The 18,320-nt window shown below is 42.5% G+C and overlaps 1 protein-coding gene across 6 annotated transcripts in view; it reads right to left on the minus strand.

Moving 5' to 3' along the window:
* LOC149263025 (phosphoglycerate mutase-like protein 4) overlaps positions 1-17,953 on the minus strand; it is a 303,277-nt gene extending 285,324 nt beyond the window's left edge. The window contains exons 1-2 of one of the 6 annotated variants that reach the window (XM_089425616.1): positions 16,606-17,032; positions 16,190-16,457 (exon numbers count right to left, since the gene is read on the minus strand). In XM_089425616.1, coding sequence (XP_089281742.1) covers positions 16,190-16,201 — 12 coding nt within the window. In that variant the 5' untranslated portion in view covers positions 16,202-16,457; positions 16,606-17,032. The other 5 variants (XM_089425605.1, XM_089425604.1, XM_089425607.1 and 2 more) reach the window with 5 other exon arrangements.
* Positions 17,954-18,320: the final 367 nt, after the last annotated feature.

Below are 18,320 nucleotides of genomic sequence, written 5' to 3' on the forward strand. Positions count from 1 at the left end.
CAAGGAGGATGTTTGGAGGTATGTGCGTGAGTGCAGCGTCTGTCAATAGAACAAGGATGAAAACACGCACCCAGCAAGACTATTGCAGCCGCTCCCTATTCTCGAGTGGAAGTGGGAGAGTATTTCTATGGACTTCATCACGGGGTTGCCTTCAGTACAGGACAGGGACTGTGTATGTAGTGGTAGACTGGCTAACCAAGTATGCTCATTTCTTTGCGATTCCTTCCAGGAGTTCAGTGTCTCAGGTGGCAGAGTTGTTTTTCAAGGAGATTTTCAAGTTGCACGGTATGCCCAAGACCATAGTAAATTCATGGGCGAAATTTGGCAAGAGCTATTTCGTTTGGTAGGGACAAAGCTCACCCCTAGTACGAGTTATCACCCACAGACAGAGATAGTAAAGAAGTGGCTCGAGGGGTACTTGAGAAACTATGTAGCAAAGCAGCAAAGAGCATGGGTGAATTGGTTGCACTTGGGCGAGTATTGTTACAACACTTTGTACTACATATAATTGGGATGTTGCCATTTAGAGCATTGTATGGCCACGATGCCTTATCCTTCGCAGATATGTCATTTGGTGACATTCGGGCCCCCATGGCCAAACATTGGGTCCAAGAGTGCCAAGATATCCTCAAAGCACTCAAGGACAACTTGTGCATAGCTCAGAATATGCAAAAATTATATGCAGATGGACACTGGGTAGAGAGGAGTTTCGACATGAGAAGACTTGGTCTACTTACACTTGCAGCCATACAAACAGTCTTCCCTCAAGCATAAGGGCGCAAAGAAACTCAAGCCACGGTTTTATGGACATTACAAGTTTGTCAGAAGGGTAGGTAAAATGGCATATGAACTAGATCTTCCAAAGGCGAGCAAGATCCACAATGTCTTTCATTTATCTTCCCTAAAGAAGGCAGTGAGGCGGCAGATTACTACTTCATCTAATTTGCCTCCTTTGGATGAAGAGGAGAATTTAGTACTAATTCTTGAGGAGATACTGGAGGTACAGGAGAGAAGATTGAGGAGCAGGGTTATCAAGGAATATCTTGTGCGGTGGAAGGATTTACCCCCAAAGGATGCTACTTGGGAGGGGGAGCAATTTTGCAACATCCAGGACTTAAATTGCCTGAGGAAAAGAATTTTTTGGCGAGGAGCACTGTAATGTCCCCATCATCTTGAACAATAGCATATTTCATCTATTTTTGACAATTTTGACCAATTTTGAAAAAGGGTGGCAAAAGGGTAATCTAGTATTATATATTCTAGTAAAAAGGTGGCAAACAGGGCAACTCAATTTTAAAATTAAAAAGAAAAAAAGAGACACACAAATGGAAATTATAAAAAGGGAAAGGGGGCTCATTTTGAAGGTTACTCTAACTGATCATTTTCTTATTGCATCTAAACAAGAGTTCAAGTGAGTCACCCAGAGGGTTTCAAGGGAAATTGTAATGTTCCAATCTAGGAAAAATATTGTTATGCAAAGCAAACAATAAAAACAACACTATTAAATTGAAACATTCAGTACACACCCATAAAAATTCCGGGAATAACAAACAGTTGAGCCATTTTGTTATAATCTAGGAGGAAAGTACAATAATGTGGAAGTGGTGCACCTGGGCTTGCCTCAATGGCAAGCGTGATCAAGCCCAGGTGATAATATGTCAAGCCCAGATGGAAAAAATAACTATTGCAATGATGCCTTGCGCTGCCCTTATGAAACTATGTTATCTGTTGCAAAGATGCTGTTGGAAACCCCACCTTCGGTGCTCAGAAAATTACGGGAACTTAACCCCGGCCTCTCCACCAAATACCTAGAACAACCCACAAAGGAATTGGCCAAATGTTGACATCGGAATTTTGGCCCAAATTCCCCTTAGCTCCTCTAGCTGCTCGCTGAGTTGGGACCCCTTTTTGGCCCCTTAGATCTATCCAGAAAATTCTATAAAATTAGGAGTGTGATCCTTGCCCAAAACCCAGCAAAACCCAAAAAGGGTCTCCCTTGGTTCCAACCTTCAAAAATTGACCCTTCACAGCTTGGCCCTCCTCCAATTTCGAATTTTGTTGCTGTGAATGATCCTGTCAATCTCTGCTCTCCCAACTCCAGCAATCCTCCTCAAATGGCCCTCCAAATGATCTCCTACTTCTCTCGACTAGCTCCAGCTCTACAATTCCTTCCTCCAACTCCCACGTGAGCCCAGTGATGGCTCTCTACGCAGGCCCAGGTGACTGTAAATCGAACTACTCCAATGCAGCAACCTCCTGCTCCAAAACTCTCCCGAAAGGTTGATCCTCCACTATAGCTCCAATGCCCAAACTCCCCCGACAGTTGCTGCCCGGATGAACCCACAAGCAACACCTATGTGTTCCCCTTCTGCGTCCTCCAGAAACACACACTGGCTGAGACAAATGTTGAATGATGTGATTGTGAAACTCCACTTGCTCTCCTCCAAGGTAGTATGAATTTCCTTCCTAGGGTGGCACTCGAAGTCCACTGAAGCAAAGGTTGATATTTCCGCTCGGAGACACTCGTGTGCTAAATAGCATAGTAACCCGGCTAAGTATCTCGAGCAACTAAGGTTGAGTTGAATATGTCAAAATGATAAGATGCTAAAATGAGGAGAGTTGCCTTCCTTATATAGATTTCATGGAGCACTTTTCCCTCCATCGTGGGTCCCTCCATGCAAATCGAACTAGGGAATGCATATTCTCCTAGTGTGGGTGGCCCCCAAGTACAAATTAACCACATTGAAATAACTTCTACTAAGTCTAGCCTCCTAATAAAATCGAATGGGCCCCATCATCTCCAAAATCGGCCCAAAAAATAATTTAGGAAGGGACATTACATTCCTACCCTCCCAAATGTTGCCTGTCCCCAAGCAACTTCAGTGTTGAATGCTCAAGTATGTGCTCGCCCTCCCAAGTAGCATCCTCATCCGACAAGCTCCTCCAATGCACTAAAAATCGCTTGTCCTCAAGGAATGCTTGAGCAAGCATCCTCTCTAACTGTTGCTTGCGACTGTCACTACAAAATGTGTCAGGGTCCCAGATGTGCCACTGGATCGTGCCTGACCTCTGCACTATCCTGATATGAAAGAATCCTTCAATACCAGGATCCCAAACCATATTGTCCAACATGAATCTCCCCTCGCTCCACTCATTATCTTGCCCGGTGCAAGTACCAGAAATCCCTTGCTCCATCAGTGACTCGCTAAAGCCCAATGGTAGATCTGTATTATCTCCCCCGGTAGTAGCCAACACATCCCTAAAGGTTATTGAGCTCTGAAGAGTTGTGATGCCTCAGTACCCTGCTAGTCCCAGAGTGGTGCCACCATGTTGACATTGCGCTACTTTGACTATGACATACTCCCCATCATGCGCAAACAGTATCCTCCCCTCCTGAGGCCTAGTGGCGAAAAATCTGTGAGAGTCAAGCTCATCCTACCCGAGCATCTCCATGATGCCAATATCTACTCCTCCACTGCCAATCTCAACTCTGAGCCATAACTGGACAAGTTTGCCTCGCCATACAGTGGAGGTTTCAGTGATCCCCCACGTGTCAAACCCAAAGTGAACTAGATCATCCTCTGCCATGACCCTGCTCGTCACAAAGTGGAGTGATCTGCCCACCAACCGGATCCCTGGATTCCCCAAACTCCCACTCCTCACAGGATGTTGCATAACGTCGTTACCAGCTAGAACCCATCTGGCCCTCATCTCTAATCCCTGTATGTATTCCCTGGGTGGACCCCAAGTATAAGGAGTAGGTCTCATGCCTGTGAACCTGCCTTGCTCCTGCCAAACCACGCAGTGAAATCCGCTATCCCAACTCCTGATGATACACCTCAACACTGCTCGGAGTCTAGGTACCCTCCTGTAGACGAAGTCTACCATCCACCGTCCCTCAAGTGTGAGCTCAGGGGTGGAATATATGCTACCTTGGCTATCAACCACGCCATCCCTAAGCCTGTATCCGACAGCTCGTGCACCTACCAAGGGTCTCAACTGAAGAGTCTCCTCCCGGCTCATGGCACATGGTGTCTCATCCAACTGTCTAAGGTGAGCCTCCCATACCCTGTTGCCTGAATGGAGAGTGTCAAGGGGAAACAACCAAACACTTTATGACTGTAAACAACACTAGAGGATGATGGGCGGGTATGTCCCAAATGATATGATCAAAATTCTGTCGGAATGCCCAAGAGTGATCCTACAAACGACACTCTCTCCGCCTCAGATCTGCTGATAACTCCCTCGAAGCCCTGTCTCTGCTAAGCATGGTATCCCCATATGCTCAACAATGTCCTCATTGATCCTAAGTGAGGTGCATCCAACAATACACCTAATGCCCCTGTCCATATGCCTCCTTGGAGGCAACGCTCCAAGATCCCGCTGTGCCGCACCATGCGTCACTGCACACAACCAAGCAACACTGCATTCCTCAACATGCCACTGTATGTCGCAATCTGTCCCTGTACACCACTGGATACCCTCGGCTACAACTATGCCATCCTGTACCGTCTTGTGTCACTGCCCGCATGTACTCAATGCGATGTGAGGCACTTCCCCATGCGTCTCCATGCCCATCTGCAGACCAATGCTCCACATTAGATGCTCCTACCCATCCCCGAATGAGATGGCCTAAAGTTGTCCCTATGCGTCGCCCCACAACCGACCAGTATCATCACCTCCATCGTTGAATCATCATAACTCCAGTGAATGGATCTTCACTCCAAATTCTCCCTAAGGGATCCAAGAAGTGAATCTCCCTATGTGTCAGTAGTGATGCTACCCCTGCGTTGCTCCTTTGCGTCCTCTGTGCCCCACACAAAAGTGAAGAATCCCCAACTCCATACAAGGCGCCATCTAGTGGCTTGCCAATGCCACCTCCTCCGACAAACTCCTGCCAGAGTGTGTTGATCGCCCCATGATCTTGTGTAAAAATGTCGTACCAAGTCAACCCAAGAAGCCTGTCCATAAACTCGTTGGCCACTAGTGCTGACCGAAACTCCCCAAGCGGAGGTGCATGCTCAACTTCTAGGTCAACTGTACCCTCTAGGTCATAGTCAACTGGTATACCTGGGAAATGATAGGTGGTCCCTCCCGGATCCCAATGCCAGTCAAGGCTTCCAACATCCCCAGTGCCTGGAAACTCCTGCTGAGCTCCACCTGGGTCCACTACCATCTCCATAGCCCACTCCACCGGGTACCAACTCAGAATCTCTCGCTATCCAACCCCAAGAGAGGGATCAAATGCACGAACTCCCGCACATCGAACAACCCCAGCATGCAAGTGCTGCACCCTGTGCAACTCAGGTTATCTCATCTCGCTATCCTGGTCAATACATGAAATATGACTGGGTAGCTTTGTCTCTATCTGTCCAATGGGCCAAGGTAATCTAACAGTGTTGCCAACCCCGTCTATGTATGCCCGAAGAGGGTTGCTCTCACGTTCCAACGTGCACTCTAGCTGCAACAGTAGGGAATCCAACCGCCCCCCAACGTGAGTCAATTTGGTCGTGGACTCAACACAAACCGCTCTCATGCCCTCCAGCTCCTCGTTCTGCTACAAAATAGCCTCATGCACTAATGCGGCCTTCCTTTTTAATGCTAGAAGGTCGGCCTGCAACTGGTGGAACTGTCGTGGGCATCTATCACCTGTAAACTCAATCACAACTCCAGATACCTCAGCAACTTCTATATTCAACTATTGGCATCTCGTCCATGGGTGGCTCCTTCTCAACAAATGGCTCTATGTGTGTAGGCTCTATCTTCTCCACCAAGGTGTCAACTGGGGCTATCAAAGAGGTCTCTAATAAATGTGACTCATGTGCCACACCGGATATATCGATGTGCTCCTCACCATCCTGTGGGCTCTCAGCATCATGCTCAAACTCCTCCTCAGGGTCCTGATATCTAAAGTCGGATCTCCACCAGCAAAAGCGCCCCCTGGTCTCACCCTCTAACTGTCTCTGTCCTGCCTGCTCCTTTTCAGGAGATTTGGTGCCCTGATCTAGTCGACTTTCCCCACATGATGTAGATGGTTGCAACCCCACGACCTGCTCACCTCTAACGTCTCTGTTGTAAGGGTGAGGATGGGTTTGGTCTACCACCCTCCTCAGTTGGGCCAATCGCTCATCGTCCCAATGAATTCTACCCCAGAATTTCTGCATACTAGATTTCCCTTGAGCCATGGGTTTGTCTTCGGTTTCACCCGTCACTGTGCACTCATACCCAAAGCTTCCATGATCTTCTGGCTAGTTTCCCATAGTTGGGCCAAGATCATGCTCTGATACCACTGTAATGTTCCAAACTAGGAAAAATAGTGCTATGCAAAGCAAACAATAAAAACAACACCATAAAATTGAAACATTCAGTGCACACCCATAAAAAGTCCAGGAATAACCAACAGTTGAGCCATTTTATTATAATCTAGGAGGAAAGTACAATAATGTGGAAGTGGTGCACTTGGGCTTGCCTCAATGGCAAGCGTGATCAAGCCTAGGTGTCAATATGTCAAGCCCAGATGGCACAAATAACTGCTGCAATGATGCCCTACGCTGCCCTTGTGAAACAATGTTGTCTGCTGCAAAGATGCTGCTAGAAACCCCACCTCCGGTGCTCAGAAAATTACGGGAAATGAACCCCGGCCTCTCCACCAAATATCCGGAATAACCCACGAAGGAATTGGTCCAATATTGACCTCGGAATTTTGCCCCAAATTCCCCTTAGCTCCTCTAGTTGTTGGCTGAGTTGGGACCCCTGTTTGACCCCTTAGATCTGCCCAGAAAATTCTATAAAATTAGGAGTGTGATCCTTGCCCAAAACCCAAAAAAATCCAGAAAGGGTTTCCCTTGGTTCCAACCTTCAAAAATTGACCCTTCACAGCTTGGCCCTCCTCCAATTTCGAATTTTGTTGCTGTGACAGATCCTGTCAATCTCTGCTCTCCCAACTCCAGCAATCCTCCTCAAATGACCTTCCAAATGATCTCTTACTTCTCCTAGCCAGCTCCATCTCTACAATTCCTTCCTCCAATTCCCACGTGAGCCCAGTGATGGCTCTCTGCGCAGGCCCAGGTGACTGTAAATCAAACTGCTCCAATGCAGCAACCTCCTACTCCAAAACTCTCCCGAAAGGTTGATCCTCCACTGTAGCTCCAATGCCCAAACTCCCCCAGTAGTGAACCCACAAGCAACACCTGCGTGTTCCCCTTCTGCGTCCTCCAGAGACACGCATTGGCTGAGACAAATGCTGAATGATGTGACTGTGAAACTCCATCGGATCTCCTCCAAGGTAGGTAGTACGAATTACCTTCCTAGGGTGGCACTTGAAGTCCAGTGAAGCAAAGGTTGAGATCTCCGCTCGGAGACACTCGTGTGCTAAACAGCACAATAACCCGACTAAGCAACTCGAGCAACTAAGGTTGAGTTCAATATGTCAAAAAGATAAGATGTTGAAATGAGGAGAGTTGTCTTCCTTATATAGATTTCGTGGAGCACTTTTCCCTCCATCGTGGGTCCCTCACTTAACCATCGATTTCCCCTCCATGCAAATCGAACTAGGGAATGTGTATTCTCCTAGTGTGGGTGCCCCCCACGTACAAATTAACCACATCGAAATAACTTCTACTAAGTCTAGCCTCCTAATAAATTCGAATGGGCCCCATCACCTCCAAAATCAACTCCAAAATATAGAAATTAATCCTGTTCCAAAATAATTTAGGAAGGGACATTATAGAAATTCTCCAACCAGTTTTGGTAGAATTCAATTGCTACCTAGCTAGACCCTCGATTTCAGTGGAAGTATTTGCCACTCTAGTTGGGTTTTGACTTGCCAAGTTTTTTTGCTAAACTTCTTCAAGAGTTTCAAAGACAAATTTATTTGTAAGAAGTGGCCCATTTGCTAAAGAGGATGAATTCCTGAGTAGGGGCTGAATTGGTGTGACAGAGAGGCCGAATTTGCATGGGCCGAATTGGTGTGAGCTCACCAACAAGGGCCGAAATTCTCTTGGGTAAAAAGGCCAAGATTATTCCAGAACCTGAGGAGCCGAGTAGTTTAACCTCCAGGCCAAGCTGATAACTTCTCTAAGGGGCTAATTTGGTCACATTGTCGAGTTCACCATCAAATCGAGGCCCAATTTGAAGGTGGTTCGATTTGTTTGAGGAAGCCGAATAGCAGGCTGTCAAGGCTAAATTCGTAGAAGAGTGCCTAGCTGATACAAGGGGCCGAAATTAAATTGTTTCTAGAGGGCTGAGTGTACTGCTCGGGTTGTAAAAAGGGTCGATTTCTGTGCTTTGCAGAAGGGTCGTGTTCATTTTGGGTGGTTGGTTGTACATAGTTCAGAGGGGTCGAGTTTCTCTGCCTTGTGGAGGGCATAGACATCTTCCCCAGAAGGGCTGAGTTGGGTGCTAATTGCCCAGTAACTTCAAAGAGGGTCAAGCTGCTAATTCTGCAGGGCATGCCATTGTTTGTTGGACTGAAGTGGTGTATTCTCCTATTTGATTATGCTCCTTATTGAATGAGTTGCAAGAGCTCTTCTTTATATACAAGTTGATGGGGTGCTTAACTTGAAACCTTATTGAGGGAATTACTCAAATTCAATTTTGCTCACAATTAAATATAATCTTCCATGTGCCTTATGGTGCCAACGAAACCCCTTTAGGTGAGGCTGACTTTAATCAAATTTGCTTTTCATAATATTTTATATATGTATACTTTTCTTTAAAGATGCATGTCCAATTTGCACCATAATAATATTATCCATTTGAAATTTTCCTTTGGGGAAGATGGGTTTCCTTTGGGGCAATAGGGTTTCCCTTTTGGGAAAATTCATTTCGAAGCTGCTCAATTTTAACACTTTTGGAACAGAACAAACCACAGATCACTGCCTCTCAGCCTTCTCCTAGGGCTTTGGCCTTCCTTCTTGGTGTATAACGGACTCGGCCAAGCAAAACAAAACCCTCGGCCTTCTTGAAGACAAACTCGGTCTGGTCACTAGAACAAAAATCTTCCTTGCAACACAGATCAGACCTTTCACTTCGTCCTCTTTTCACAGAACCCGTGTCTTGTTCTAGGAAGGCTACTTGGCCTCCTTCAAACAACCAGGATGTCATGAGACAGATCAAATCACAAAGCTTGGTCATTCTTCAGGCAGACTTACATAGGGTTCTTTCTTGTTGTAACCTAGACTTCACCATATTTGTCTCTTCAATCGTTGCACTTATCAACAAGACTCTGATACCATGTTGATTTTTCTACAATAAATACAATAGAAAAATAATTTTCTGATCTAATAATTACTTCTAATGATCTTTAATTAATTATTCTTATGTCACAGATACCACTAAGCAGTTATACACAGAAAATCTCAACAATAAGGCAGTGAAAACGGTAGAAACAATAAAAAACATTAAGAGACATCCATGCACAATAGAGATGACAAATTTTCCCTGGGAAACCCAAACTCAGGAGAAACCCCAACAACATTTCTTCTAGGAGAAATTCTTCTTCAACAAGTTTTACAATAAAATGTCTAGAAATCTGTGCCAAAAACCAGGTCCAAACTTTAGCCTATTCATCCTTTTTCTGCTCCCACAAGTGTCTTTTGTATAAGAGATATGATGAGTGAGTGAGACCAATGAAGTGTCAAGTCATGTGTATATATACAAATTGAATGGGTGCACTTACCCCAGGGGACACACCCTTTCATGGTGGGGCCGACTTGACCCTTTTCAGCCTACATGATGTTGAAATATGTAACTAAGTTCGGTCTTCATAATGTCTTATGTAATCTTGATTTTATGTATTTGATGTAAAGAGAAAGAAAATTTATTGTTATTATTTTTATATCATGGGTTTCACGCTCTAGGTCAAATTGTTTCTAGGTCTAGCACCCATTGTGTGCTTCTAGGGTTTTGTCATAAAGTCAAAAGTCAAAAGAGACATTGTCATATGTAATAGACCCCTTCGGGCATCTTGTAACAAGTCAAAAGAATTTATTTGAGTCAAAATCGTGTCAAAAGTTCCTCCAAGGCCAAGCCGGCCTAGCAAACAAGTCAGCCTACAAGAGAATGAAGTCGTCCTCATTAAGGACAATTTGAGCCGCATGGAAAGGTCTATATAAGTGAGATCGACCTCATTTGAAGAAGACATCCAAGAAGTTTGATCACAAGGACAAGAAAGAGATCAAAAGGGTTAGCAAAGAAGAGGAGAACTAAAGGAGGAAAAAGCAAAGTTTTGAAGATTGTTTTTGGGCTACATCCTCTCACACATGCAAAAGAAATTAGGGCAAAATTTTGTTGCAGAAAGACCGAATTACAGCCATCTCAAGAAGTCGAAGTTTGGTGTCAAGAAGATCAACTTTGGAAACCGAATACCTAAAGAGAAAGAAGCACCCTAAGCGAAGGAAAGAGAAGGTCTATTTTACCATCTTTTCCCCAAACGTGCGAACTAGGGTTTTTGCAATGAGGCCAAAAAATTGCAGGCAAAAGTTGCATGTCTGAACTTGAAGCAGTTTTCAAGCAGTTTGACTTGAGTTGACTTTGTGAAGGACAAGCTCATCAAAGGAGAGGTTGTCTTGGTCTTGGAGGGGTCTTCGTTTTGGGTCTAAAGGTCTTGGAATTCATCATTTGAAGATTCTATAAGAAGAGAAGAATTCTTGTGGGTTTTCCTCTCAAGGAGAGGTTCTGGCCCTGGCTAGCAGCCTATATTCTGTGTCCATTTGTGTTATTGATCTTCATAGTTATGTAGTTGTTTGATGATAAGAATAGTATAATAATCAAGTGAAGAAGAAGCTAATTACAAGCACATCAAGTTAAAGTAAAGAACATCACAAGCAGTTATCAAAGTAAAGAGAAATCACCCTAATCTAGTTGTCCTAGATTTCTCAACACATGAAACCCAAAAATAATTTTATTTTATTTTAATTTCCATAAATTTTCTAGGCCGACTTAGGAGGCCTCTTGGCATGCAGGGATACCTCCCGATGCTACACAAAAAGCAACAATCCACCCTAGTTGATCCAGTCAAGGGGCTTCGGTATTGAGACAATATATGCTAGCCACTCAAAAAGGAGGGAGCAAATCAGATCCACTCACTAGGGCTTAACGTGGAGATCATTAGGAGAGGCCAATTAGATCTCTCATAGGTGCATAACACTTGGAGAAGCAGGATTTAGGGGGCCAAATTCTGTGTTTGTTGCATTCATCTTTGGAGGCCACAACATCAGCGTATTATCCAACCAAGCATGCCATATAACAGGAGTTATTTACAAATCTGTTCAAGGTTCTGAAACTAAAGCATTGACCTGTAATCACATATTCCATATTAATAAAATAAGGCTGAGTTTTCGATAAGTATTATGCTTTGTGTTGTCTTTTTGTATAGTCCCATGGTTATAGTTGCTTATTTTCTCTACATACAAAGAAAAATTGTTGCCCTAACAATTTGACAAAATCACTCGATCAAAATTTATAGAAGGGTCAATAAAAATAGGCATATTCTTAAGAGGAATATTATAGTGTCCCAAAATTTATTGAAATTCACTAAAAGGGGAAACTACAATGGTATCAAACTTGTGCACCCTGCCAGCCTAAGGGTAGCGGAAAGTTTATCATCTTTGCCAGGTGAGCATGGAACTTTGATGTGGGTTAGCAACTTAGCATAGGATGGGTGGTGACAGAAGTGCAAAGCCCTAAGTCCAAACCCTGGGGTTTATGATTGTGGTGACAGTTCAAATGAGATTCTTGATGAAAACCCATCCAAGGAAGGGTTGGGACCTCATGAAGCTCAACTAACCAAAATTCAACAACATCGAGATTGTGGGGCAATTGCCACCAAGAAGTTGGTCTTCGAACCAAAGCTTTGGAGCAGGTCTACGGTGAAGGCCTTTTTCAATAGAATATTTTGTTTGACCGCCAACCAGGCACCCCTGTTGGTGTTTCAAAACGGCTTTTCCTTCCCCTTCATTTATAACAAAAGGGGCAACAGATTGATTTGTATGTATCTATGCATAAGGACCGTGTATGAATGTGATGCAAAGATGGAACTCAGTGGCTTGGATCAAAACGGTACTTAAGTTCATTGACCTAAGCTCGACCCTTGAATGTCTCCGCACTAAACCAAAATCGAGGATGGTCGATATAATTGATGTGGTGTAACAAAGTGTTGAAGGAATGAAATATTAGGAAGTCGCAACACCAAGATTGTTGAATAGGCAGTGAAAGGTTCCAGGAAATCCTTGGCCCAAAATTGTGAATCACATCAATCACCTTGCAGCTGGCCAAGGCAAATTTTGTGGTGCCAAGAGGAGGGTTGCCAACTGCGCTACAAGACAGACCCTTATAGCCGCTAGGTAAAGGACAAACTGACCTGGGCCGAGCCCTTCCCTCAAATGCTGAGCTCTCAAGATATTTTATAGGAGCACTTGAAGGCCTAGTCTTAATTTTGGGTAGCTCCATGGTGGATATTTTCTATTAAAGGATCGAATCCAAAGAGGAACACAACGTTCTGGAGGTTACCTTCACCCTAACAGCCAAGTCTAAATAATAATTTGTTTCATGTAGATTTTTTCTAGCTTAATAAAGTTGGTTGGAAGGAATAGCTTATTCGAGTCTTGTGGATTCCACTGGAAAAGGGTTTTCCTTCTTTAATCGCTAGTGTTGTCTCTGCTATAAACATTTATTTCATTCGCATACAAGGGCTTGAAGAAAATACTGGCATATTAAGTGTTTAAAAAAAATAATAAAACAGAATTTAGGAGATTTTGCAAGATAAGGGTTCTCTTCCTGATGGAATTGACAGTGAATCAAGCAATCAGCACTCCTCCTGGATCAGTAAAGCAGTCAGCAAATTGGTTCCTTGATAATAATGTTTTCAGGGAAAAAAGAGTAATGCAGAACAGCAAACCCTTCTCAAAGAGAGTCCATGTTGCTCTCCAGACCAAGCAACTAAGGAATCTACGAAAAGAGAAGTGGGAAATTGGTTGTTTGTACTAGGGTCAAATTTGAAGTTTATGAAAACAGGAGATGTCCTCTCTAAATTGGAGGAGTTGGACTCATGTTTGTCTGAGGTAACCCAATCTGATTGGAAGATTTTAAGTGGGGCTTTGAAGCCATCAATGCTTGCCTTGATCCAGCACAGGTTTATGGAACACCCTTGTAAAGAGGTAAGACTTGCAGTTGCTTCTTGCCTTAGTGAGATCATAAGGATAACTGCTCCTTTTCCCCCCTACAATGATGACATTTTACTCAGATTTCTATAACTGATTGTGGAAAGTTTCCAAGGATTGCATGATATTGAGGACCCTACCTTTGGTAAGAAGCTCAAGGTCTTAGATATTAAGGCAATAACCAGGTTGTGTGCCATTAGGCTCAATCTAAATTCTAGAATGCAATGGCTTAATTCTTCAAATTTTCAAATGCTTCGTCACCAACATCAAAGAACATCATCCAGACATTGCTAAAACCAGCATGCCAAATATTGTGTCCTTAATTTTAGGAGAAGATGATGTCATTTGCAAGCAGTTGTGATCAAAGTTGTTGGCTATTTGGAGGAAGGAGCAGATCGTTTTGCTTACTGCTCATGAGTTCTCAAGAATATTGGTTGAGCAAAATATACAAAGGTTCAACATACAGTTAATTGAAAAGGAAATAACTTCAATGGGGTTATAGGTTACAAGGTACTCCAAGAAGCGAACTTGTTCATCATATCAGGAACCTTGGACACCTAATCATTTTTGCGGAGTTAGTAAGGAGCTATTGCAGCCAAATGATGACGAGGATAAAGAAGCAATTAAGAGTATGAAACTTGGGAACAATGCCTTACCTCAAGGAGAGGGTATGACAATTGATGAAATGCATCAGGATGACATAAAAGTAGCCTTAGCCATGCAATCAGATCAGTCCAATAAGGATTATGAGACCTATGATGACACCCTTGAAAAGTATGAACAATCATGTGAAGATTTTGGCAATAGTTCACTTATGCATCCATGTTTGTTGATGATTGAAAATGGTCATTGTGATGAGGAAATAAATTAAACTATTAAGACCCGCAGATTGTTCAAATTTGTGAAGTATGCCAAGAAGATGACATTCAGGGGATCATGGTGAAGGACCAATTAGAAGGGGTATTGCAAGAGGATGAACTGGAGACATTGCTCATGAGTTATGAAGTTCAAGAGGAGTCGAGCAAAAACAAGGAAGGCATTGACAGTCAATATCAGCAATTAAAGGGCAAAGAAACAAATAGGAGCAACATGTGGGCAGATGAACAGGACAAAGGAAAACTCAAAGTGGTGCAGCGTCAGCATGGTGAGATCATTCCTTGTGTTGGCACTTATACACAAGGTCCTTTTAGGGGTTGCTAAAAGTTCCTTGGGAGTTTATGGACTCCAAAGAAGACATTGTTGTTGATACTTCCTATTCCAGCAATCCATTTCAGTTGGATTGGAGAGAGCTTATGACTTGGTATCCTACTGAATGGGTAAATTTTGGGAAGATACTTCTTGTCAGGGGTACAACACAGCAGGAGCTTCCTATTTAGCAATGGGACCCAGGTGGGTCATCCCATCATATGGCTGAGCTTGATCATCCTATTTGGCAGTGGGATCCAGGTGGCTCATCCTGCCATATGGCCAAGCCTGACCAAGCAGGAAAGCGCAACTGGGAGGAAGAAACCAGAAAAATGGCAAAAACCCTTCCTACAGAACTAGGAGCATACTTTCTTATTGGTTGGATATCACATTCATTGGGGAAATACTCCAAGAGCAGGTTTGTCGGGGAGCACTGGAGGTCAGATCTTCTACAAGCAATAGCGGGTTTGGAAAGTGGATGCAGTAGCACAAGAACCAAACTTCCAGATGGCAAATTTCTAGTCTACTCTTATGTCAATTTGGAACAGTGTAAGCTTCGGGAAAGTATGGTTTTGTTAGCAGGATTACTAAAGGCGCATGACTGTGATGAGGAGTTTACCAGCACTGAGATAATATAGCAGTTATGCGCTAAAGCTTTCCACATACTTCTTTGGGATCCTGGTATTGATGTTGGAATTGCTTGGGTTCAAGCAATTTCTGGAAGGGAGGACTATAATGTCCCCCTTTCCAAGCAATGGGAACGGCGACTAACTTAATAGCCTAAACATTCCCATAGGCTACAGATTAAAAAAAAATAATGATGAAATACCAGGGAATTAGTAAAGTGAAAAGTGACTAAGGTAAAAGAATATTATAAGTCACTTTAACGAAAGAAGAAAAGGACCCATGGTAATTGGATGACCCATAGTATTCCGATGGTACATGACTATAAAGGGAGATGAGAGCTCACTCCTTAGGCATGCATTTTGGATTACTGTCTTGATATTGAGTTGAGCTCTCAGAGCTTGGTTGAGTGAGAGCCCGTATGAAAGAGAGTTAGTTTTAGTGGTAAGTGATCCACCCTAGTTGATCCAGTCAAGGGGCTTTGGTATTGAGACCATATACCCTAGCCACTCAAAAAGGAGGGATCAAATCAGATCCACTCACTAGGGCTTAATGTGGAGATCATGAGGAGAGGCCACTTAGATCTCTCACGGGGGACATAATGCTTGGAGAAGCAGGATTTTGGAGACCATATTTCGTGTTTGCTGCATTCATCTTTGGAGGCCACAGCATCAGCTTATTATCCAGCCAAGCATGCCATATAGCAGGGGTTATTTACAGATCTATTCAAGGTTCTAAAACTAAAGCATGGGTTTGTGTTCTCTTTTTTGTATAATGCCATGGTTATAACTGCTTATTTTCTCAATATACAAAGAAAAATTGCTGTCCTAACTGTTTGACAAAATTCCTTGATCAAAATTTATAGAAGGGTCAATAAAAATAGGCATATTCTTAAGAGGGATATAACAGTGTCCCAAAATTTATTGAAATTCACTAAAAGGGGACACTACATGATCCCATTTTTTTTAAGAAAGAGGAGTTACATTCCTCAATGAGAGTCACTTATGAGTAGGGATTACTAAACAACAAATAGGTAAAGTAACAAAGTATCTCGTGAGTGAGAGGGGCATACATGTGGACATGCATAACAACAACCATGATACTGAGAATGCAAAAAGTAACAACTAATGTGAGCATGCATTAGTAACATTTTATGCTGAGAAAAGAAATAACGATGCTCCCACATAATTATTATCACTAACAAAGTGAGTTATTTCTACCCATCGTAACATGCTCGTCCCTTCGCTCCAAGTTCATCCTGTGTGTTCACTGTATTCCCTAGCCTCACTCCATGGCGGAATGCCCAGCTCAAAGTGGGAGTGAGCCATCGAGAACGTAGGCCTCTTCTGCAGCGAGAAACAACTAACCTGAGAATCGATTTCATATGCAATAATGGTTTGCAAATTTTATGGCCCAGCAGGACCGAGGCAGCCAGGAGTCCACACTCCTAATTATAACCGCCGCCGGGATAGTCAAAGCAGTCTAGTCCTGGTAGCACATCATCGACAGGAAAACTATGTGAGGGGAACAGGAAGACATGACAGCACAGCGACAGTTGTTTTTTAAACGAAGGGCTGTGTCTTCTAGAAAGCATTCACTCAGAGAGTCAGACAATAAAAGATTAAGCTCAAATTACATATGGCTGATAGATGTAGAATTTAAACGCTGGGTTTTCCGCTCTCTAGATTCTCTGCTCAAACCACCAATGCAGCTGCCAGCCTCGACTGATAATTGAGGAAGAGCCTCCAACCCAGGTTGAAAAGTCACCCGCAGGGAATGACGACATGTTTACACAAGCAATCATTTCAGTAAGACGTATTTAAAAGTTATGGATGACTGTGCCATTTTGGAATATGTAGTGAAAAAGCTCAAGCTGAAATATGTACTACGATTCTGGTATTTTCAGAACATTTATGTAAATTTAGGAGACAGATTCAGGTCCAGAAGTTTAAATGACAGAGCTTGCAGACAAGACATTCAAGGAATCTTCTTAAGTTTTTGAAATAGTGCAGTAGATCTTCTGCCATTCTAATCGTATCTGGCTAAAAAAAATCTAGTTTCTATCCAAAATATTATAAAAAAAAACATCTATAATAGCCGTGTAACGAAGTTGCCCTGTTATTTCCTAAGGCACAAGTCATTTAGTGGTTGGACAAAACCCCCCGAACAGTATCAACGAGTTGAATTGGTCTGCTTCAAATCTTCCGGAAGGAGCTCGGAGGCACATTTGCAGTACCTTTAAGGTTGTTTACAAAAAAACCTCCCATGTGACTTGAAACTTCCTGAGCTACCCCCTGGTTTCGATGTTACTTTAAGCAAAGTTGGAAATCACACACATGAATACATTGTTCTTCAAAATTTCGATAGACCATAGAGCACCCAACAATAAATTTGCAGTAAGATTTTATCACAAAGCTTCCTCTGAGTCTGATGAATCACACGCTATCCACACCAAAGGCGATGAATCCATCGTATTCTCCAATAGAATCTCAATATCCTACCCATAATCCCGCTAGCTTACCCGGCCATGGCGACCATGGACGAACGAAAATGTACTAGGCGATTACAAACTGGGTGAGGCCATATTAGCCCCAAACCCCCACCCCGCTGACATTGCAGTGACGTTAACTGAAACTTAACAATCAAGCAAGATCTCACAAATATCAACATATTACTGAAACAATTCCAAATTTACTAAAACATAAGTCATATATTTTTGGTTGGATGCATTGAACGGTTTAACTTACACTAAGCAAGATCCAGTCTTCGATATCTGAATTTGATTTTTATTTCATAAGATTCAGTTCAATTCAGAGGAAGGGAATAGCTGTACGGGCAAAGCAGATGATTTGATCGTTTAGTGCTTCCTTCCTCTTCAACGGAAGAGAGAAATCAATCGCCTGTTGATTATGCAATGCAACCTTGGAGTTTCTACATATAGAAATTCATCTCATGTTGAGAAAGAATCGTCCCTTGTGTCTTAAAAAAATTAAAAATAAAAATCTTACTTTATATGATTCACAGATTTAAGGAAGGGGTAAGAGCTGTAAATCAGTTAATCTTGTTTTATTATTCTAAATGTATATTAAATTAAATTAATTACGTAAATTTTTAATATTAAAAAATAATTATAACATCAATAAATTAAAAATATTAAAAATTTTAATTTATATTTATTTTTTTAATATTTAAATAATAAAAACTAATTCAATATTTAAATAATTAATTTTTATTGTTCCTTTTCACTAGTTTAGGATGAGATCAATTTTTATGTTGGATTAAAAGATAATTTTTACAATAAGGAATTTTTTTTAAAACAATGTAATTGTTTTTTAAATTAATTTTATTATC

The sequence above is a fragment of the Pinus tabuliformis genome, chromosome 6 (genome assembly GCF_031772625.1).
Source record: "Pinus tabuliformis cultivar Carrire ecotype Pingquan chromosome 6, CPIR1, whole genome shotgun sequence".
Classification (NCBI taxonomy): domain Eukaryota; kingdom Viridiplantae; phylum Streptophyta; class Pinopsida; order Pinales; family Pinaceae; genus Pinus; species Pinus tabuliformis.